This window comes from Anabas testudineus, chromosome 11 (assembly GCF_900324465.2).
Source record: "Anabas testudineus chromosome 11, fAnaTes1.2, whole genome shotgun sequence".
Classification (NCBI taxonomy): domain Eukaryota; kingdom Metazoa; phylum Chordata; class Actinopteri; order Anabantiformes; family Anabantidae; genus Anabas; species Anabas testudineus.
Genome location: NC_046620.1, coordinates 16,523,071 through 16,541,826, shown reverse-complemented (window position 1 = coordinate 16,541,826; position 18,756 = coordinate 16,523,071). Strand labels below are relative to the sequence as shown.

The window sequence follows — 18,756 nt, the reverse complement described above, 5'->3', positions numbered from 1 at the left end:
ATATATATATATAAAACTCATAGTATTTCCTACTAATTCCTCCTTTGTGGCACTTTCATTTGTCAGTTCTCTTTTTGAGTTTCTATATGTAACAAGTATTGAGTACTTGTTGGTGGCTTTTCCTTTACTCTCCAGTCCATCTAATCCTAAACTCTCTTAATTGGATTCAGATCAGGCGATTGTAGAGGCCACTATTTAATGCGGCACTCCATCACTCTGTGTCTTGGACAAATAGGTCTTCCCTAACCTAGAGGTGTGTGTTTGGGGTCATTGTCCTGTTTGAAAACAAATGATAGTCCCAGTAACTGGAAACCATATGGGATGACATGTCACTGGAAAATGATGTGGTAGCTGTGCTGCTTAAATGTGTCCTCAGTTTTGACTAAGTCACCAACGTTGCCACCAGCAAAGCATCCCCGCACCATTACAGTGCCTCTTCCATGCTTAACATTGGGGGCCACACATTCGCCCTCTTCTTGCCACAATATGGATTTGCACTGTAGTAGCACTAATATGTCAGTTATCTGTTGGTTACATTTCATCATTGTGCATATCTATAGTCGCTATAAGTGAAATCATTCTCGTTTTTCTAACCTCAGGTGAGCCAAGATGGCAAAGCCCTGTTGGACAAGCTGCAGCGGCCTCTGACTCCAGGAAGTGCTGATTCATTGACAGCATCAGCGAATTACTCAAAGGCAGTACACCATGTCCTGGACATCATCCACGAGGTACTACATCACCAGAGACAACTGGAAAACATCTGGCAACACCGCAAAGTGCGGCTACATCAGCGGCTACAGCTGTGTGTCTTTCAGCAGGACGTCCAGCAGGTATTAATACTTCACACATTAATACTTTACATATGTTTTTGTTTTTATGCATGCAGGCTTTCAATTAAGCACATGGTAATTCCTGGACCAAATGTAATTGTTAGTTTTTTCAGTATATCATGACAGGGTTAGACAGTAATTTGAAAATAGCAGGGTAGCTAGCTGGTTTGAAGAACTGTACTTTTAATAGAATGTTAGATCCCAGCAGCGAGCATGTTTCCTATCAAAATGTCCTTGAGCAAGTTGCTAGAGCCTTTTTTCATCATGCATTTCTGTGGAAAAGAACATTGGATAAATGCCTGTCATGTAAATGTGCTCTGCAGAGTAAGGGCTTAAAGACAAGTATAAAGAGCATGCCATGATCAAATGGCCCAATATGATAATACAGTTGCATACTGACCAAAAATCACAGGAATTTCTAAGTGTGTTGACATGGTAACTGTTTCTATGGCAACTGAATTGGGTCATATGTCCGTGCAGATGCTGTTCAGTAATGCATCCATTAACGCTGTGAAGGGCAGACTGCAGAGAGAGCAGTGTAAAACGAAAAGGTTCATAGCAAGGCTTCACACAATGCTGATCATTATTTTGATCAGTCCTCTTCTCTGGCACACTTTTGATTACCAGCATCACTTGTGGCTCAACCACCACCTTAGAGCACCCCCTTGTGGTTGCATATTTCCTAGTTTCTGTCTCACTGCACAGGTGTTGGACTGGATAGAAAACCATGGGGAGGCCTTCCTCAGCAAACACACAGGTGTGGGAAAGTCCCTCCATCGAGCCCGAGCCCTACAGAAACGACACGAGGACTTTGAAGAAGTGGCGCAGGTAGCTCAGTTTGATTTTTTTTTTTTTTTTTTTCTGTCAGGGTCCAGCTGATGATTGGTAGTGATGTTCTATCATGTAAACAAAAAGAGTTATTCCTCCACCTTATCAGCTGAAGACAGCTGAATTGTTAAAGAGCATAAAAATAAATAAAAAAATAACATTCTTCTTCTTAAAAGGGAGTTCATTAGCAGTAGCAGCAGCGTGATCTGCTTGACCTAGCTTCCCATGTCCTGATATACGTAGAAGTCTATGTTAATAGCCTATGATGGGTAATGTTGTAATGCTAAATTAATTGGCTACAAGCACTTCACCAAAATTTGGTAATGTTAACAAAAGTTAGACATTAGACATAAATATTATATGTAATGTTGGGTATGAAAAGACTGTTGAGTCAGTTGACATTATTTCAATTATTTCCTTTAATCTCCATTTGTACTTTCAACTGGTTTTGGTGATGGCATGAGTAATCGTAATATATGATTTATCATACTACACTCACAGGGGCCATTTTTATCATTACGTATTTTAATGCTAGACCTTGAATTGTATTAGAGTATTGGTGCTTTAAAGTGAAATGTAAAAATAAAGTGAAAATCTTCATCTTTAAATGGGAGGTTATTGTAAAGGGTACTTACAGATCAGCTTTATGCAGAAATTATTAATATCAACCTTTGTCACACATCAATATAGCCATTTATTTCCGTTATCTTTCTCTTTACCTCTTCTTCACCCACACTCCGTCTCTATTTCCTCTCACTACTTATCTCTCTGCAGCACGCTATCGCAGACTATCAGTATATATATGTCTTGAGCATATCCTGTTTTTCAGTTTCTCTTTGCCCCTACTGTGTCTCGCTGCTCGTGTTTAAAACATAAGGTTGCAATACATTGTCTTTTCGGGTTAATCCATCTCTCTTTGTCCCCCCCCCCGGTATAGAATACATACACCAATGCAGACAAGCTGCTGGAGGCGGCCGAGCAGCTGGCCCAGACGGGAGAGTGTGACCCAGAGGAGATCTACCAGGCCGCCCACCAGCTCGAAGACAGAATCCAAGACTTTGTTCGCCGCGTGGAGCAGCGCAAAGTCCTGCTGGACATGTCTGTCGCCTTCCACACGCACGTCAAAGAGGTGGGCAGGGAGGATGACGTAACACTGAAGTGGATGGTGGGCTGTGTGTTTGTGTGGATGAGCACTTTTACAGCCCTCTCTAAGCAAGAGGGAAATAATTATCAGATAAAATGCTTTGCTTTAAGCCAGTTAGTCACAAAGATGGATGATGTTAAATGATTATGTTTGAGGGAAGGTAAGTGTTGGAGATTATATGGATTGCAATGTGACCATAGCAAATTTCTGTTTCTGATGTATTTGTATGCATGTATACAACATTTCAGAGAGGTGCATACTAAGCTTCTCTGCTAGCCCATTAAATGTTTTAACTTTGATAGAGTGAGATGGTAGAACACCTGTCTAAATTCAGTATATGACATTTACAATAATGCCCATGGCAGAAGAACACTTGAGAAATATCTCAGCTGAAGCTGCAAAAAAATGTAACATATTTTTAAAAACCTTTACCTGACACGTCTCCTCCTGTAGCTCTGGACCTGGCTGGAGGAGCTTCAGAAGGAGCTACTGGACGATGTTTACGCTGAGTCAGTGGAGGCCGTTCAAGATCTGATCAAACGCTTTGGCCAGCAGCAGCAGACCACACTGCAGGTCACTGTCAACGTCATCAAGGAGGGAGAGGACCTCATCCAGCAGCTCAGGTAGAGATTAACAGACCTGACTAAAACTGAGACCAGAGCTAAGTAAAAACAAGCTCAAATGATGGATAAAGACATTAACCAGAAAGCGACGGAAGATTAATATATACAGAGTTAATGTGTCTGTGTTCAAAAACTTAGAGTGTAACTAAATCAAAACATATATATTATTAGACATGAAAAACTAAACTAAAAATGGTAATTCCCCTCTCACAGTGATCTGAAACCAGCTTCAATTTCAGTTCCTGTCAAAATTTTAAAGTTATCACAGCTGCAAAACTAGAACTGGTTGAATGAAGCAGTAAACTGACTCCAACCCTTCCTTCAGATGCCTTAACATCCTAGTTTAGAAACAGCAGCAGTGAAAGAAAAAGAATCTCTTTGAGTCAATTAGTGAGAATAAAAATTAAGAAGAAGAAGAAAAAATATCCATTACTTAGTCTGCTAGCAAAATCATCCTCATTTAGTCTTTCTCTTATTGAGTCTTGATACTGAACAGAGCTCTGGCTGGGTATTTAGGACATGCACAGATTTGGAATTAAACAGTGTAAACAGTGAAGAGAACTAAATATATGCATCAGTGTAATTTTGACAGTAATGAGATACATGAAAACCAAAAAAGAAAGCAAGGAGGATGGGAGGAGGTGGATCCAGTTGACCTTCATTCTCAAACTCTATTTTTACTCAGAGGATGTTCCAGTCCCTCTTCTTCCTCCTTCTTCATCCACCCCCTTTTTTCTCTCTTTCTGTTTTTCTCTTTCTCTCCATCTCCCTCTCCCTGGTGTATTGGCTCCACAGTGAATTCTTACATAAGTCTGCTTTTATAAGTGTGTGTCTAATTGTGTGGCAGCCTCCCCTGGAGACAGCAGTAACTCTACCTTTTGCACGTGCGCGCATGCATGCTTAAGCAAGGACATACCTCATGCGAGAACACGTGCATTGATGAATTAGTATTTCAGCGTTGGAGTACATCTGTCACGCCAATAATCAACCCTAAGCCAATCAGTATCTGACCTCCCTTGTCTTTGCTTACTCATAATTCGCCTTCCGTAAACACCCTTGTCTGTTTGTTCATGATAAATCTGCATCTGTACAATCTCTTTCACTTTTCCCACCCACTTTTAACCACTGAGACTCTGAGGTCTATGCATGTATCAGAGTTAGATCAGTGATTATCAAATTACAGTAAATATAAACTCTGCAAAACTTAATAATCAAGCAGAAATAGTTTCTTACAATTCTTTGACTGGATAGACGGGCACTCTTGGCGTGCCCCTAACTGGTCTTGTGTAATACCTGAAACAATGCTGGTTGTTTTGGTAATTTTCAACTGTCTGAAACTTCAACCAAAAAACAGGTCAAAAAAAGAAATAGAAAGAAACTCTAACCTAGAAATGTGGTCTACAAACTTGAAATTGAATTTTTACTTGTGATAATATGTTGACTTTCTTCAAGCAGATGTTTCTGCAGTTTAAATTAAATAGTCATTAGTATCATTTTCTAATCTACTGGTTTGTTAGATTAGAGATGAAGAAACTGCCGCAGGCTGTGCTATGCAGCAGTTTTCAGAGCCTGCTTGGCATCGAGCCCGACGAAGTGTCTCCATAGCTGTGTGTTTTTTAAAGTGCACAGCACTGCCGCTGGCAGCTTCTTGCTTAATGGCGTGTCTCCATTCTAGGGACTCTGCAATCTCCAGCAACAAGACGCCCCACAACAGCTCCATCAACCACATAGAGAGTGTCCTGCAGCAGCTGGATGAGGCCCAGGCCCAGATGGAGGAGCTCTTTCAGGAGAGAAAGATCAAACTAGAGCTCTTCTTGCAGCTCCGCATTTTCGAGAGGGACGCTATTGATGTGAGTATCGCACCCTGTGTGAGTGTGTGTTTCACTGAGTGGGAAAAAAACTGAAAAATTATTGAAAATAATTGATTCGTGAGACAATGTAATACATTGAAGATGTACACTGCTCCTTGGTTGTACAGGTTCAGTAAGTATAAACTCCCAAGTTCTTTCCCCTGTGAACCTTGGACCTTACAGCACTGTTAGTAAATATTCAACATGTAGGTGACCTCCTGTCCTTCCTCAGATCATCTCTGACCTGGAGTCGTGGAACGAGGAGTTAACGGGTCAGATGAATGATTTCGATACAGAGGACCTGACGTTGGCTGAGCAAAGGCTGCAGCACCATGCCGACAAGGCCCTGACCATGAACAACCTCACCTTTGATGTCATCCACCAGGGGCAGGAACTGCTGCAGTATGTCAACGAAGTCCAGGCCTCTGGTGAGTACACTCCCCACGCCATGGAGGCTGGCTGGTAGTCTATAGAAGCACAAAAGCATTTGCAAAATTTATACCATCTGTCTGTGTTGTTTTGTTTTGTTTTTTTGTTTTTTTTATGTTGTTTTATAGAAAATATTTTCAGGTATCAAGATTTAAAAGAACATCTTTCCTTTTCTGTGCTGTTCTGTGTCTGTCCTCATGTGTGCTAGAATGTATTATCTCAAGTGCTGTAAAGTAGAAGTGAAGAGATGTTTGACTGTTACCTGGTTGCCACATCAGACATCGGTCATCATCCAGCTGAGGGTGAAAACAGGATGCAGCTAATGTTCACTGTTGCTGCACAGATTCCTGTGTTGGCTACATTAGTTTAATATTGATATTGTGTAGGTGGCACGGGTCAGATGCGGTCAGTGTTTGTGATGAGAGGCACCCACTCACTAACTATAATAGCTCACCTGTGATCTCACATGTTAATAGGTGCTCTCTAAAACTGCGCAAGGAATGGTTACATCACATCACGTGTATTGGAGCATACTGATAACTTTATTCATATAGAAGTTCTTAGCTTTTTATTGAAGCCTAGAAGTTTGACTTTGGTCTCAGAACATTCGTCCATTAGCCATGAACATTTTTGTTTACTGTTCTTCTGATGATGAACACGGATATTAGCTACTGCAAGAGATGCCTCCAGTTTCTTAGATGCGATATGTGTTGGTCAGCCACCGCCCAGGAAGGTGACAATGGTGTTTAATGTTTATTTGTACACCATCTGCTTGACATTCAACTGGTGGAATTACAAATGTATTAGTAACAATGTCTTTTGTAATATTTTTCAACCTGGTGAGCAACCTTGGCACAAGGTTTTTTTTTTATAGTAAAATTTCTCCTTAATAAGACACCGTCTCCCAGACTCACACTTATTATCATCCTATTAAATAAAACAACTGACTCTACTTTCCTTTGCAAATGAACCAAATCAATAATCCTAGACGTTCTTACAATTGTGTGAGACACAAATATGTAAGATTGGATCATTTTTCTTAGTAAATGAACAAGTAAAACATTTGGTCAAGTTTAATTAAAAGAGATCCCTTTACTGTATGTAGTTTAGGACTAGATAAAGTCACTAAAGTCACTAGTTTGAGTCATTTTCATGCAGAAATAGATAAAAAGCTAAAGGGTTTACAAACTTTTTCCTGTTCTGCATTGCTGTTCAGAACTAGTGTGATTGTATTTCCGTCCTCCAGGTGTGGAGCTGCTGTGCGACCGAGATGTTGACATGGCTACGAGAGTCCAGGACCTTCTTGAGTTCCTCCATGAAAAGCAGCAAGAGCTGGACTTAGCAGCTGAGCAGCATCGCAGGCACCTGGAGCAGTGTGTCCAGCTGAGACACCTGCAGGCTGAAGTAAAACAGGTAGGACAAACAGTTAAATGAAAAGCTGGAAAAAGGCGCCATCTGCAGTCAACATTTTGGAACAGTATGCTGGGATAGCTGCAGTTTGTTTAAATGTACTGTAATAGTTGAATTGATGACATTCGATCACAGCTTCCCTCTGTTTATTCAGGTTCTGGGATGGATCCGTAATGGCGAGTCGATGCTGAACGCTGGTCTGATCACTGCCAGCTCCCTGCAGGAAGCTGAACAACTGCAGAGAGAACATGAACAGTTTCAACATGCCATTGAGGTGAGTCAGGGTTTTTGGCCCATCAGTTTCTCTTGCTATGCTTTCTGATGGTAGATTTTGTTCATTGCTCAGTATCTTGTTTAATCTAATTCCATCTTTTCTTCCCACATCTTGCCTCTGTAGAAAACCCACCAAAGTGCCCTGCAGGTTCAGCAAAAAGCAGAGGCTCTGCTCCAGGCCAACCACTATGACATGGACCTGATCAGAGACTGTGCAGAGAGTGTGGCCTCTCACTGGCAGCAGCTCATGCTGAAGATGGAAGACAGGCTCAAGCTGGTCAACGCCTCCGTGGCCTTCTACAAGACCTCTGAACAGGTAGAGACCACAATCCTACTGTTCCTGTGGCCAAAAAACACTGATCAGTGTTCCCCAGGCACTGACTGATGGTGTTCCTCCGCACAGGTGTGCAGTGTGTTGGAGAGTCTGGAGCAGGAGTATAAGCGAGAGGAAGACTGGTGCGGAGGAGCTGACAAACTGGGACCCAATTGTGAAACGGACCACGTCACTCCCATGATCAGTAAACACTTAGAGCAGAAGGAGGCTTTCCTCAAGGTAGTATACACACTCACTATTCAGAATCAAACCAGAACAAAGTCACAAGTTACATATGTGTGCTCAGTGTGTGTGCTAATCTTTGAATCAGGCTTGCACTCTGGCCAGAAGAAATGCAGACGTCTTCCTCAAGTACATGCACAGGAACAGCGTCAACATGCCTGGGATGCTGAGCCACGTCAAAGCACCAGAACAACAGGTTAAGAGTGAGTATCAGGAACTACTTGGCATAAGTTAGGAGTAGCTACTACTTGGTGCATGTGCTATTTCAGAAGCAATTCATATGAATTATAGTTGCTAAGACAAATGTAAATTAACAATTTTTGAAATGACTAATAACTTGATTAAGTAAATTGCAGACTTCAAAAACTGCACATAATTCAGTCACATTAATTAGAATTAATTCATTAGAGTACTTCTTCTCATGTCTAAAGGCAGAAAAGCTCTAAAACAAATTGAGGTTCCTGTTATGTATGCAGCACCGATTAAGTCTTTTGAGTTGTGCGGGTGTGTTTGGTTGCTGAATGTCTGAATCTTGAGTGTTTTCTGTGTTTCTATTGTGTTTCAGACATCCTCAACGAGCTGCTGCAGAGAGAGAATCGTGTCCTCCACTTTTGGACAATGAGGAAACGACGGTTGGACCAGTGTCAACAGTACGTGGTGTTCGAACGCAGCGCCAAGCAGGTACATGAAGCACACGAACACAGGAAAAACACTAGCTACACACTCACGCTGATACACTGCTGTTGCATTGGAATCTGCCATGTGTTTCTTGTGTGTTTCTGTGTGTTTAGGCTCTGGAGTGGATTCATGACACCGGCGAGTTTTACCTGTCCACACACACCTCCACCGGCTCGAGTATCCACCACACACAGGAGCTGCTAAAGGAGCACGAAGACTTCCACATCACAGCCAGGGTTGGTCTCAGCCACACTCAGCTTGTTACATGTATGAATGTATGTATGTATGAATGTATGTATGTATGTATGTAACACGCTCTCTGTTTCCCTTTCTCAGCAAACAAAGGAGCGTGTCAAGCTCCTGATCCAGCTGGCTGATGGTTTCTGTGAGAAAGGCCACAGTCACGCTGCAGAAATCAAAAAATGGGTCACAGCTGTGGACAAACGCTACCGAGACTTTTCCTTGCGCATGGACAAGTATCGCTGCAGCCTGGAGAAAGCCCTCGGCATTTCCTCAGACTCGAACAAGGCTGTAAGTAGTCAAGTGTTTTGGCAGCAGGTCATAGGTGTAGAAAATCAGCAAATTCACATTCTCACATCTGTGATGTGACTGTTTTAAATAACTTGATGCTTTAATCTCTCTGTCTCAGAGTAAAGATCTCCAGTTGGACATCATCCCAGCCACAGCTCCAGGGTCAGAGGTCAAGCTGAGGGACGCTGCCCATGAGCTAAACGAAGAAAAACGGAAATCGGCACGCAGAAAGGAGTATGTCACCACTTTGTGTTTATGTAGCTTATGTAGCTCCAACTACATAAGAGCCAATTAAAATCCAACAGATTAAAAAGTGCACACTGTTTAAACTGCTTGGCATTTAGTTTGAACACCTCTGAACAGTACGTGCTGTGCTTACATATGAAATGCACAGTAGCAAGTCAGCATTTTACTGCATTTTATTCCTGTTGAAAAAAATGTTTCATTGCCCCAAGGCATCAGTAATTAATGACTCAATGACTTAATGGTTCAGTAGCCAAGTGGTTACTAAGACTGAGTCTTACTAGAAGGTCACGGGTTCAAATACCTGCCAGTCTGTGTCATTGTCAACACCACTGTCAACACTAAACCCCTACATGGTCTATAGTAGTAACTGATCATAAATAAGAGACTGATGGACCACTGCGTACATGTACATGCATGATAGATTTACATGATTTAAACTTCCTCCTCCACACATCAGCCTATTCTTTGCTGTGCCAGCATAACAAGCACAGCCATAAAAGTCAGGCTCCACAAAAGAACAAATGCATCTAGATGTAGTACAAAGAAAAAGGACACTGCATCATCTTATGTGGGCTGCACAAATCATAACCATGATTTCAGTCATTTGTCGCTGCTTTATGACCAGGGTTATAGGCCGTAACTCTTTCATTATTTATTAGTATAAATGGATGAAGGAGACTGGCTAAAAGAAAAACTGTTGGCATGGCGATTTATCACTGTATAGATGAGTATGACAAGTACTAATTGTGTGTTTGTGTGTTCAGGTTCATCATGGCAGAGCTGATTCAGACAGAAAAAGCCTACGTGCGAGACCTGAGGGAGTGCATGGATGTGAGTTCAGCTTGACAACCCACCACTGTCAACCTATTTCATGCCAGACTTGTGCAATACAACCACAACACAACTTTTTACGCTAAATGTCAAAATGTATCAGAACCCAGTTGAAGAATTGTTATTTTTGAAATCTTGTTTTCATCTGTGCATGTAGACCTACCTGTGGGAGATGACCAGCGGAGTGGAGGAGATTCCTCCAGGAATCATAAACAAGGAGCACATTATATTTGGAAACATGCAAGACCTCTATGAATTCCACCACAAGTAAGGACAACTTTAAGAACTGTCTGAGAACTGAAATGCATGGCAAATTGAATTTTAAAACTAGACTTGCAAGTTAAAATCAGACCCAGATACTGAGGAAAGTTACTTTATAGGACTTCTTAAACTGTATTTCTCTGTATATAATTTTTTGTATAAATATTTTCTGTAAGGTCTTAAACCTTACACTGTAAAGTGCCTTGAGATAACTTCTGTTGTAAATTGGCACTATACAAATAAAATTGAATTGAATTGAATTGTATTTCTATAACAGATTCTTTTAATTGAAAGAATACTTGTCATGTTATAAAGCTGTTTCTCACATCTCAACCCCCCGTTCCTTGTTTTATCAGCATCTTTCTCAAAGAGTTGGAGAAATATGAGCAGCTACCTGAGGATGTTGGGCACTGCTTCGTCACATGGGTATGTGTGCACTCAATGCCGTCGTTGAGTTAAAATATTGTATTGTATCTTGTATCAATAGACATTTAGATTAATGCTTTTGTGATGTTTCCGAAATAACTTTACTCATTAAGCTCAGACATAGGATGTTTTAAGTATGATTCATTGTCTGTATCTTCGTAAACAACCTGCTTAATCATTCACTGTCACTTTTCAACATCTTTCAAGTTACAGACAGTAACCGGTTTCTCTCCTCTTTTAGGCTGATAAGTTCCAGATGTATGTGAACTATTGTAAGAACAAACCTGACTCCACCCAGCTCATCTTAGAACACGCTGGTAACTACTTCGATGTGAGTGTTGCCTATGGCCACTAACATTAAATTAAACCTTGGTCTTTGTCGCTTCCATCCGACCACATCACTGAGCTCCTCTTTGTGCCTGTTAACAGGAAATTCAACAAAGACACCGACTGGCCAACTCCATCTCTTCGTATTTGATCAAACCTGTGCAGAGAATTACTAAATATCAGCTTCTCCTGAAGGTAACGCATCATATATATCTCACTGCTCTGTTTCCATCTCCATGGTTTCCTGTTGTCATGGTTTCTTTGTGTGTGTGTGTGTGTGTGTGTGTGTTTAGGAGCTGCTGACTTGTTGTGAAGAAGGAAAAGGCGAGATCAAGGATGGCCTGGAGGTGATGCTCAGTGTTCCTAAGAAAGCCAACGATGCCATGCATCTCTCTATGCTGGAAGGTTATTAACACACAACAGTTTGTTGTTCATGTTAATATGTTTTCTGTCATTTTTTTTTCTTCAATTTTTACCTTGATCAAATTACTCCTTTTTATAAATCAGAATTTTCATGCTAACACCCCATGCGTCTTCCAGGTTTTGATGAAAACATTGAGTCCCAGGGTGAACTCATTCTCCAGGAGTCATTCCAGGTATGGGATCCAAAGACTCTAATACGTAAAGGTCGAGAGCGCCACCTCTTCCTCTTCGAGATGTCTCTTGTTTTCAGTAAGGAGGTCAAGGACTCAAATGGCCGGAGCAAATACATCTACAAGAGCAAACTTTTTGTAAGTAGATGATGGTTACGTTCTTCAGCACCTCGTGTTTTACTGCAGTATAAAAAATACAGGTTGCTCTAATTGAAACTACTTGAATCAACACTTCAATCTTAAGTCTCAGTTGTCAAGAGGATTTCAAATACACATTGTACTGCAGTGACAAAGTAAATCTTTTAGAGATTGTTGCTTGGCTCACTTGTGATATTTGATAACCTCTTCTGGTATATTTTTTCTCCCTAACCAGACATCAGAGTTGGGGGTGACGGAGCATGTTGAAGGTGATCCCTGTAAATTTGCTCTTTGGGTTGGACGCACTCCAACTTCTGACAACAAGATTGTGCTCAAGGTAAACATACACTCCTCCCTCCTGTTTCTTCTGAATTCTCCTGGGTTTGACTGATAAAGGCAAAATAAAATCTCTGATGACTAAAAAGCATACAATTTTTTTTTATAGATCAATGTAATCAAACTAATTTTAATTTGTGTGTTTGGTGCTGGCCAAGTGTGTCAGAAACTGTTTATCAGTCCAGCCCAGTTTTCTCTCCTACTTTCATTTCCTTTTACTCTGTTGTCTTGTTTGATTGCATGAGCAGCATCAAGGTGGCAAAGAAGCTTTCCATAGTAACAAACTCCTTCTGTCTTGTTGATCTCTTTCTTTCTCTATCTTCTGTCTCTCACCCTCTCTATCTGCAATCCTCTGTCCTCTAGTAGGATTCTGCTTAGTTTCATCTTTAACAAACACGGGCACATCTGTTTATCTGGGGCTGTGTTTTCTGTGGATGTTTGTATCTCTAATTCTCTCTGTAAGCTGACATGCTCCCACCAACGCTGCTGACATTGATTCAACTCCTGAACGCCCACAATCCCCCATCCTGGCTCAGAGCCACTTTATCAAAGTGACGAGTAGCCATCTCTGTACCAGAACAAATACACTTTTTAATGATTTCAGCTTCATCGTAGGAGTAAGAAATGACATAAATTTATTTAGTTCTGAGAGAAATTTTTAAACCCTACATCTTCTGTGTGTTTTAAGTTGGAATACTTTCGCAGATGGATTAAAAGTTGTGTCAGCTGTTGGAACAGCATGAAGCCAAAATCCTAACATATTGAACTCTGAGTAACTTTATAACACATGCTGCCTACCAAACTAACTGCTGAGAAGCTGTTATGTGGTATGTGCATTGTAAATGAAATGTGTCTCATTACTAACACGTGTTCTCTCTCATACACACCTACATGCACACAACCTTCCATTACAATCTGTTACAGATTTAATTGGCTTTCATTACACTGTCAAGGCAAATTATCAGTGTTGTACGTTTTTATCACATCAAACAGTTTTGTCAGCATAAAAAAATGTCATGTACATCTTCTAAAACCAAACCAGTGAACTTCTCCATTTTATATTTTAAATTCAAAGCTAAGTCAGGGATCCAAACATGGAGCGATGGTGAGTACAAACTATCCCCCAACACAGCCCTCAATCATTTCTGACAAGTCTGAAACACAAACTCTTCTTCTTATTGGACAGTACTTTAGGAATCCATAAATATTCATGGGTACTGGTCAACACCACATATATCTCGAAGGTTACTGCCCGTTTAAAAAAAAAAGTCACAGACTCATATGAACCGCCTTTAGCTTTGATTAGACCACACATTCCCCGTGGCATCATTTTGATAAGCTTCTGCAATGTCACATAATTTATTCTCGTCTAGAGTTGCATTCATTTCTCGCCAAGATCTTGTATTGATGATGGGAGAGTAGGACCACTGCACAAAGTCTTCTCCAGCACATCCCAAAGATTCTTAATAGGGTTAAGGTCTGGACTCTGTGGTGTGTGAAAATGATGTGTCCTTCCCCGCCGAACCTCACAATTTGAGCCCAATGAATTCTGACATTTTCACCTTGGAATATGCCCGTGTCATCGGGGAAGAAAAAGTCCGTTGATGGAATAACCTGTTCATTCAGTATATTCAGGTAGTCAGCTGACCTCATTCTTTGGACACATAATTTTGCTGAACCTAGATCTGACCAACTGCAGCAACCCTAGATCATAGCACTGACCCCACAGGCTTGTACAGTAGAAACGGTGCATCACTTCACCCGCCTCTCTTTTTACTCTGATGAGCCCATCACTCTGGAACAGGGTAAATCTGGACTCATCAGACCACATGACCTTCTTCTATTGGACAGTTCTTAACTCAGTTTTAGTAGTTTCATCAATCTCATTAGATGTTTCCTTTGCTTGATGTCAATAGTTTGACCCTTCTGAAACAGATGAACATCTTTTCCACGACCATAAGATGTGTCTTCCGATTGTTTAATAAATGAGAAGCTACTCCCTGCATCAGTTAGGATTAAATTACTTGTTGCCAGTTGAAACACTCATTGATGCAGTAATAATCCAGTAGGAGGTTCTTACCTATTTGCTTACTCAAATCAGCGTGGTGACTATTTTTTGTGACGGGCAGACTAAAAAATAAAGGGTTAAACTGTGGGGATACAGCTGAAAGATTTTGGGAACCACTTTTGTAGTGGTCAGCAGCTGGACCGGCCACATATAAAATGAAATCTGAAGAATTCTTTAACCTAATAAGAGATGAGAAGAGGTCATTTCAGACTTGTGTGAAATGCACAGAGTGAAACAAGAATTCCAAAGGAAGTTGATTACTTGATAACTCTAACTTCTTAAACTCCTTCCATTGTCAACATTAATAGGCATCGAGCATAGAGAACAAACAGGACTGGATCAAGCACATCAGGGAGGTGATCCAGGAACGCACCATTCACCTTAGAGGAGCACTCAAGGAGCCCATTCATATCCCAAAACCAAGTACAGCCAAGCACCACAAAGGGCGAAGGTAAATATGTCACACCTACAATTTGAAGATTTAATGAGAGCACTGAAATTAATTTCAAATCAACCTTAAACACTCTTAGGTTTGTTTAGCCATTATTACACCATTTATTGATCATGTGTGTCTGGCAGGGATGGAGAGGATCTGGACAGTCAGGGTGAAGGCAGCAGCCAACCAGATACCATCTCACTTGCATCCCGCACTTCACAGAACACACTGGACAGCGACAAGGTGAGAACTTTTACACAATGATCACCAGAAATAGCCAAGATGCATATTTTCAGTTTAGTAGTTTAGTAGACAATACTGCAAGTTCAGCATGTTTCAAATCTAGCATTATGCATCACTGCCTCTTGTTCCTGTGACAAATCTCACATGGAAACCAGATCTTAGTGATTATCTTTCTCCCTCAGCTCTCTGGTGGCTGTGAGCTGACTGTGGTGATACATGACTTCATGGCCAGCAACAGCAATGAGCTGACAGTGCGCCGTGGCCAGACAGTGGAGGTGCTGGAGCGCTGTCATGACAAGCCCGACTGGTGCCTTGTCAGGACCACCGACCGCTCTCCTGCCCAGGAGGGCTTGGTGCCCTGCTCCATGTTGTGCATTGCCCATTCCAGGTCGTCCATGGAGATGGAGGGCATCTTCAACCACAAAGGTACAAAATGCGGTGTGATGTAAAGTGTACCTCACTTGTAAGTCACTCTGGATAAAAGTGTCTGCCAAATAACTAAATGTAAATAAGGCACACAGTTTTGATAGATGTGTGTTCTGCAGTGGAAGTGAAACAAAAACTTAGTAGATGTCATGTAGAAAATTTTGAACCATAACACAGTTTTGTTTTTCACAGACACTCTTTCAGTGTGCAGCAATGACTCCATCATGCCAGGGTCATCTGCTACTCTTCAACCTGGTCATGGCCTTGGCTCACACACATCACCAGGACCTAAGCGACCAGGTATGGTCATCTGTGCCATATTTTTAATTATGTCTTTCTGAAATCATATAAAACACAACCACATTAACTCAGAAAAAGACAATTACATCAGAATGGTGCCAAGAAAATTAAGTAATGAAGTATTTTTCCCTGTATAAGGTGCAGGGTATTAGTATTCTATACAAAAAAGATTTTTGGCAACAGTTAGCCATTTTATAGAAGATGAAGTAATCATAATAACCCAAGGTGTATCCCTTCACTTGTATTCTACTGTACGTTTTAAATCATCATCCACACAGCAGCAAACTGAGTTTAATTTATTTCCCAGGTAACACTCTGCGGAAGTGGCTCACCAGCCCAGTGCGTCGGCTAAGCAGTGGCAAGGCAGATGGCCATGTGAAGAAGCTGGCCCACAAGCACAAGAAGAGCCGTGAGGTCAGGAAGAGCGGGGAAATGACGATGGGCTCCCAGAAAGACTCAGATGACAGTGCTGCTACACCTCAGGATGAGACTGTGGAGGAGGTGGGTGGATAAACCTCCATCCATGTACAGTGTTCCTGTGTAGTTCTGTATAGTATTGTGTGATAATATCTGCTTTGTTATCTGTGTGCATTGCAGAGAGTTCGCAATGAGGGTTTGTCAAGCGGCACACTGTCCAAATCCAGTTCTTCAGGCATGCAGAGCTGTGGAGAGGAGGAGGGAGAGGAGGGTGCTGACTCAGTACCTCTGCCTCCACCTATGGCCATACAGCAGCACAGCCTGCTACAGCCAGACTCACAGGACGACAAGGTGAGGAAAAGCAGGACTTAAGAGGCGGAGACAGAAAAGAGGGATCAGAGAAAAAGGACAAGGCTGATAGGCAAACACGCTGACGAGGAGAACCACTAAAACACTAGAAGTGGGAGAAATTATGATATGGGACTGGGATCAAAACAGTGTTCACACTTACTTGTGAGGGAAAGTTAGTTTAAAGTTCCTAAATGTTTGGATGTTTTCATTTGGAATCAAATTTAGTTAAGTTAAAATGGTGACATACACGTCATATGTTGGATGATATTGAACAAAACTGCCAATGCTTATACGTAATTCTAACAGAACTGATCCTCTTGCTGCAGTGTAGCCCTGGTTTTCTAGTAAATGTTGGGATATTCTGTAAATTCTGTAGATTTTCTGTAAAATATAGGTGAGTCCTAAAGAAAAGCCACCTATGATCGCTGACAGCTCTGTTAGCACGTTCTTTCTCTGTGTTAAGTTATTGTGGAACTCGGAGTGAAACAGTAAAAAAAGGAGCTGAATCATTCACACTTTGTACAAGACAATGTGCAAAAGTCAACGGAGGAAAGAGATTTTAGTATGAACTGTGACAAAAACATTTGGTGCAAAATTGAACACTGAATTTTATATTCTGCAAGTATTCATTTGGCTGTGGCTAATTCAAGCACTGAGATCATCTTAGAGAAAAACATTTCTTGTCCAGGTTTTCTCTGTCATTGCTTTTATAATTTAGAATTATTGTAGGTTATATTTCAGTCTCTCACTTTTCCCAGTAGGTTACAGGTTTAAGAGACTCCTTTCTGTTATGCATATCTTGGCATGCTGCATCTATTCTTCTATTCTCTTCTAAAGCAGAAAGCAATGAAACGTTTTAGACAGTCCAGGTCTCCTCTTCGACTTAAGCAGAGAACCCTCTGACACTAATTTCTGTTTCTCTTTTGTTTTGTTTCCTGGTTGTATTGTTTGCTGTTTGCCATACTGTAGCATTATCTTGATTTATGTCCTGTCTTTGCTTTGTCTCAGTTTCCATTCCTCTCCATCTGAAATGCCCTGTTCTTCCCCCTCTGTCTCTTCCCTCAAACAGTTCTTCAATTCTCTTTTTTTCCTCTTACTCTTCAGCTTTAGATGCAACTTTCTTAAGCCTTATTCTTTGGTTTCTACAACTGTTTCTAGATTGAAAGAAAATGAAGCTTGCAGCTTTTTAGACTTAAATTTCTTCTTTTTAAAATACACCACTCTGTCCCCTAGAAATCACTCTAACTTTTGTAACTCTTTAAACATTGTTGAATTTCTTTAAGGCAGAGATTTATTCCCTTTCACTGATAAAAGTTCACCTTCTGCCCTGTGTCTTCAACACATCACTATAATGCAGCGTCACTTGGCAGCTAAGCAAGGGCATGAAGTGAAATGAAAAGTGTAGATATAGAGGATGCATTTAGCTCTTAACCCTAAATGTAGGACGGTGGGGAACATTTCTCAGTCTGTGTAGATCAGAGGGCAGGTATGCCTAATTTGGCCCAAGGTTTATATAATTTCAGGAAATTTTAAAAGGCCTTGAGCTGGTTGGAATACAACAGGAAGAATGCATGTTTATTGTCTATAGATTTTTTTTTAACGTTGAAATGTTGGTGAGGTTTGTAAGTGAAGTTTAAAACAAACAAGTAACCAACATTTAAAAAAAAATGAGAGTCGGAAAGAATCTTTGTCAGCCGAGGATGCGCCTACCCTGGAAAATAATTATAAAGGTGAAAATTTCAAAAGTCCCCCTGTTCCCATCATCCCTGGACCCCTCACTACCCCTTCCCTCACCTGCCCGCCCGCTCGTCGTCATCTCCCTTTTACCCTCTGTGCGTTAACCTCATTACCCATGTGAGTAATTGGCATCTCTAAATGCTGGCGAGGCCAGAAGGGCACACAGCCTCACCCAGAAAACCTAATTGGGGAAAGTCTTGAAGCACAGCACAGCAAGGGTGAGAGTCTCCTGAACTATACTGTATATGCATACTTACCTACATATGTCTCTTTCATTCTCCGCTCTGTTAGCATCCTTTCTTTATTTTAAAGGCTGTTCCTCGTCACCTAGGAAGCCGTGGAAACATCTATCATTCAAACATCACTTTTTTCTAAATTTCTGCTCATCGTTATTTTCTGATATTTCACCCCTCCTCCCCCCCATTTCCTACTATTATTCACCCCAACTTCAGCCTCATGTTTCTATCT

The 18,756-nt window shown here is 41.1% G+C and overlaps 1 protein-coding gene across 6 annotated transcripts in view; it reads left to right on the top strand.

The window, feature by feature from the left end:
- Nucleotides 1-18,756, top strand: part of LOC113154898 (triple functional domain protein) — a 65,693-nt gene that overhangs the window by 36,229 nt on the left and 10,708 nt on the right. For 4 of the 6 annotated variants that reach the window (XM_026349327.1, XM_026349326.1, XM_026349332.1 and 1 more), the window contains exons 12-41: nt 600-830; nt 1,536-1,658; nt 2,596-2,787; nt 3,256-3,425; nt 5,101-5,275; nt 5,508-5,703; nt 6,951-7,117; nt 7,269-7,388; nt 7,512-7,703; nt 7,791-7,940; nt 8,032-8,146; nt 8,509-8,624; nt 8,735-8,857; nt 8,958-9,152; nt 9,271-9,386; nt 10,163-10,229; nt 10,387-10,496; nt 10,847-10,916; nt 11,158-11,247; nt 11,346-11,438; nt 11,537-11,648; nt 11,784-11,974; nt 12,210-12,311; nt 13,386-13,415; nt 14,687-14,829; nt 14,958-15,057; nt 15,240-15,483; nt 15,676-15,783; nt 16,091-16,284; nt 16,381-16,551. In XM_026349327.1, the coding sequence (XP_026205112.1) occupies nt 600-830; nt 1,536-1,658; nt 2,596-2,787; nt 3,256-3,425; nt 5,101-5,275; nt 5,508-5,703; nt 6,951-7,117; nt 7,269-7,388; nt 7,512-7,703; nt 7,791-7,940; nt 8,032-8,146; nt 8,509-8,624; nt 8,735-8,857; nt 8,958-9,152; nt 9,271-9,386; nt 10,163-10,229; nt 10,387-10,496; nt 10,847-10,916; nt 11,158-11,247; nt 11,346-11,438; nt 11,537-11,648; nt 11,784-11,974; nt 12,210-12,311; nt 13,386-13,415; nt 14,687-14,829; nt 14,958-15,057; nt 15,240-15,483; nt 15,676-15,783; nt 16,091-16,284; nt 16,381-16,551 (4,206 nt within the window). The remainder of the gene's footprint in view (nt 1-599; nt 831-1,535; nt 1,659-2,595; nt 2,788-3,255; nt 3,426-5,100; nt 5,276-5,507; nt 5,704-6,950; nt 7,118-7,268; nt 7,389-7,511; nt 7,704-7,790; nt 7,941-8,031; nt 8,147-8,508; nt 8,625-8,734; nt 8,858-8,957; nt 9,153-9,270; nt 9,387-10,162; nt 10,230-10,386; nt 10,497-10,846; nt 10,917-11,157; nt 11,248-11,345; nt 11,439-11,536; nt 11,649-11,783; nt 11,975-12,209; nt 12,312-13,385; nt 13,416-14,686; nt 14,830-14,957; nt 15,058-15,239; nt 15,484-15,675; nt 15,784-16,090; nt 16,285-16,380; nt 16,552-18,756) is intronic. The other 2 variants (XM_026349329.1, XM_026349330.1) reach the window with 1 other exon arrangement.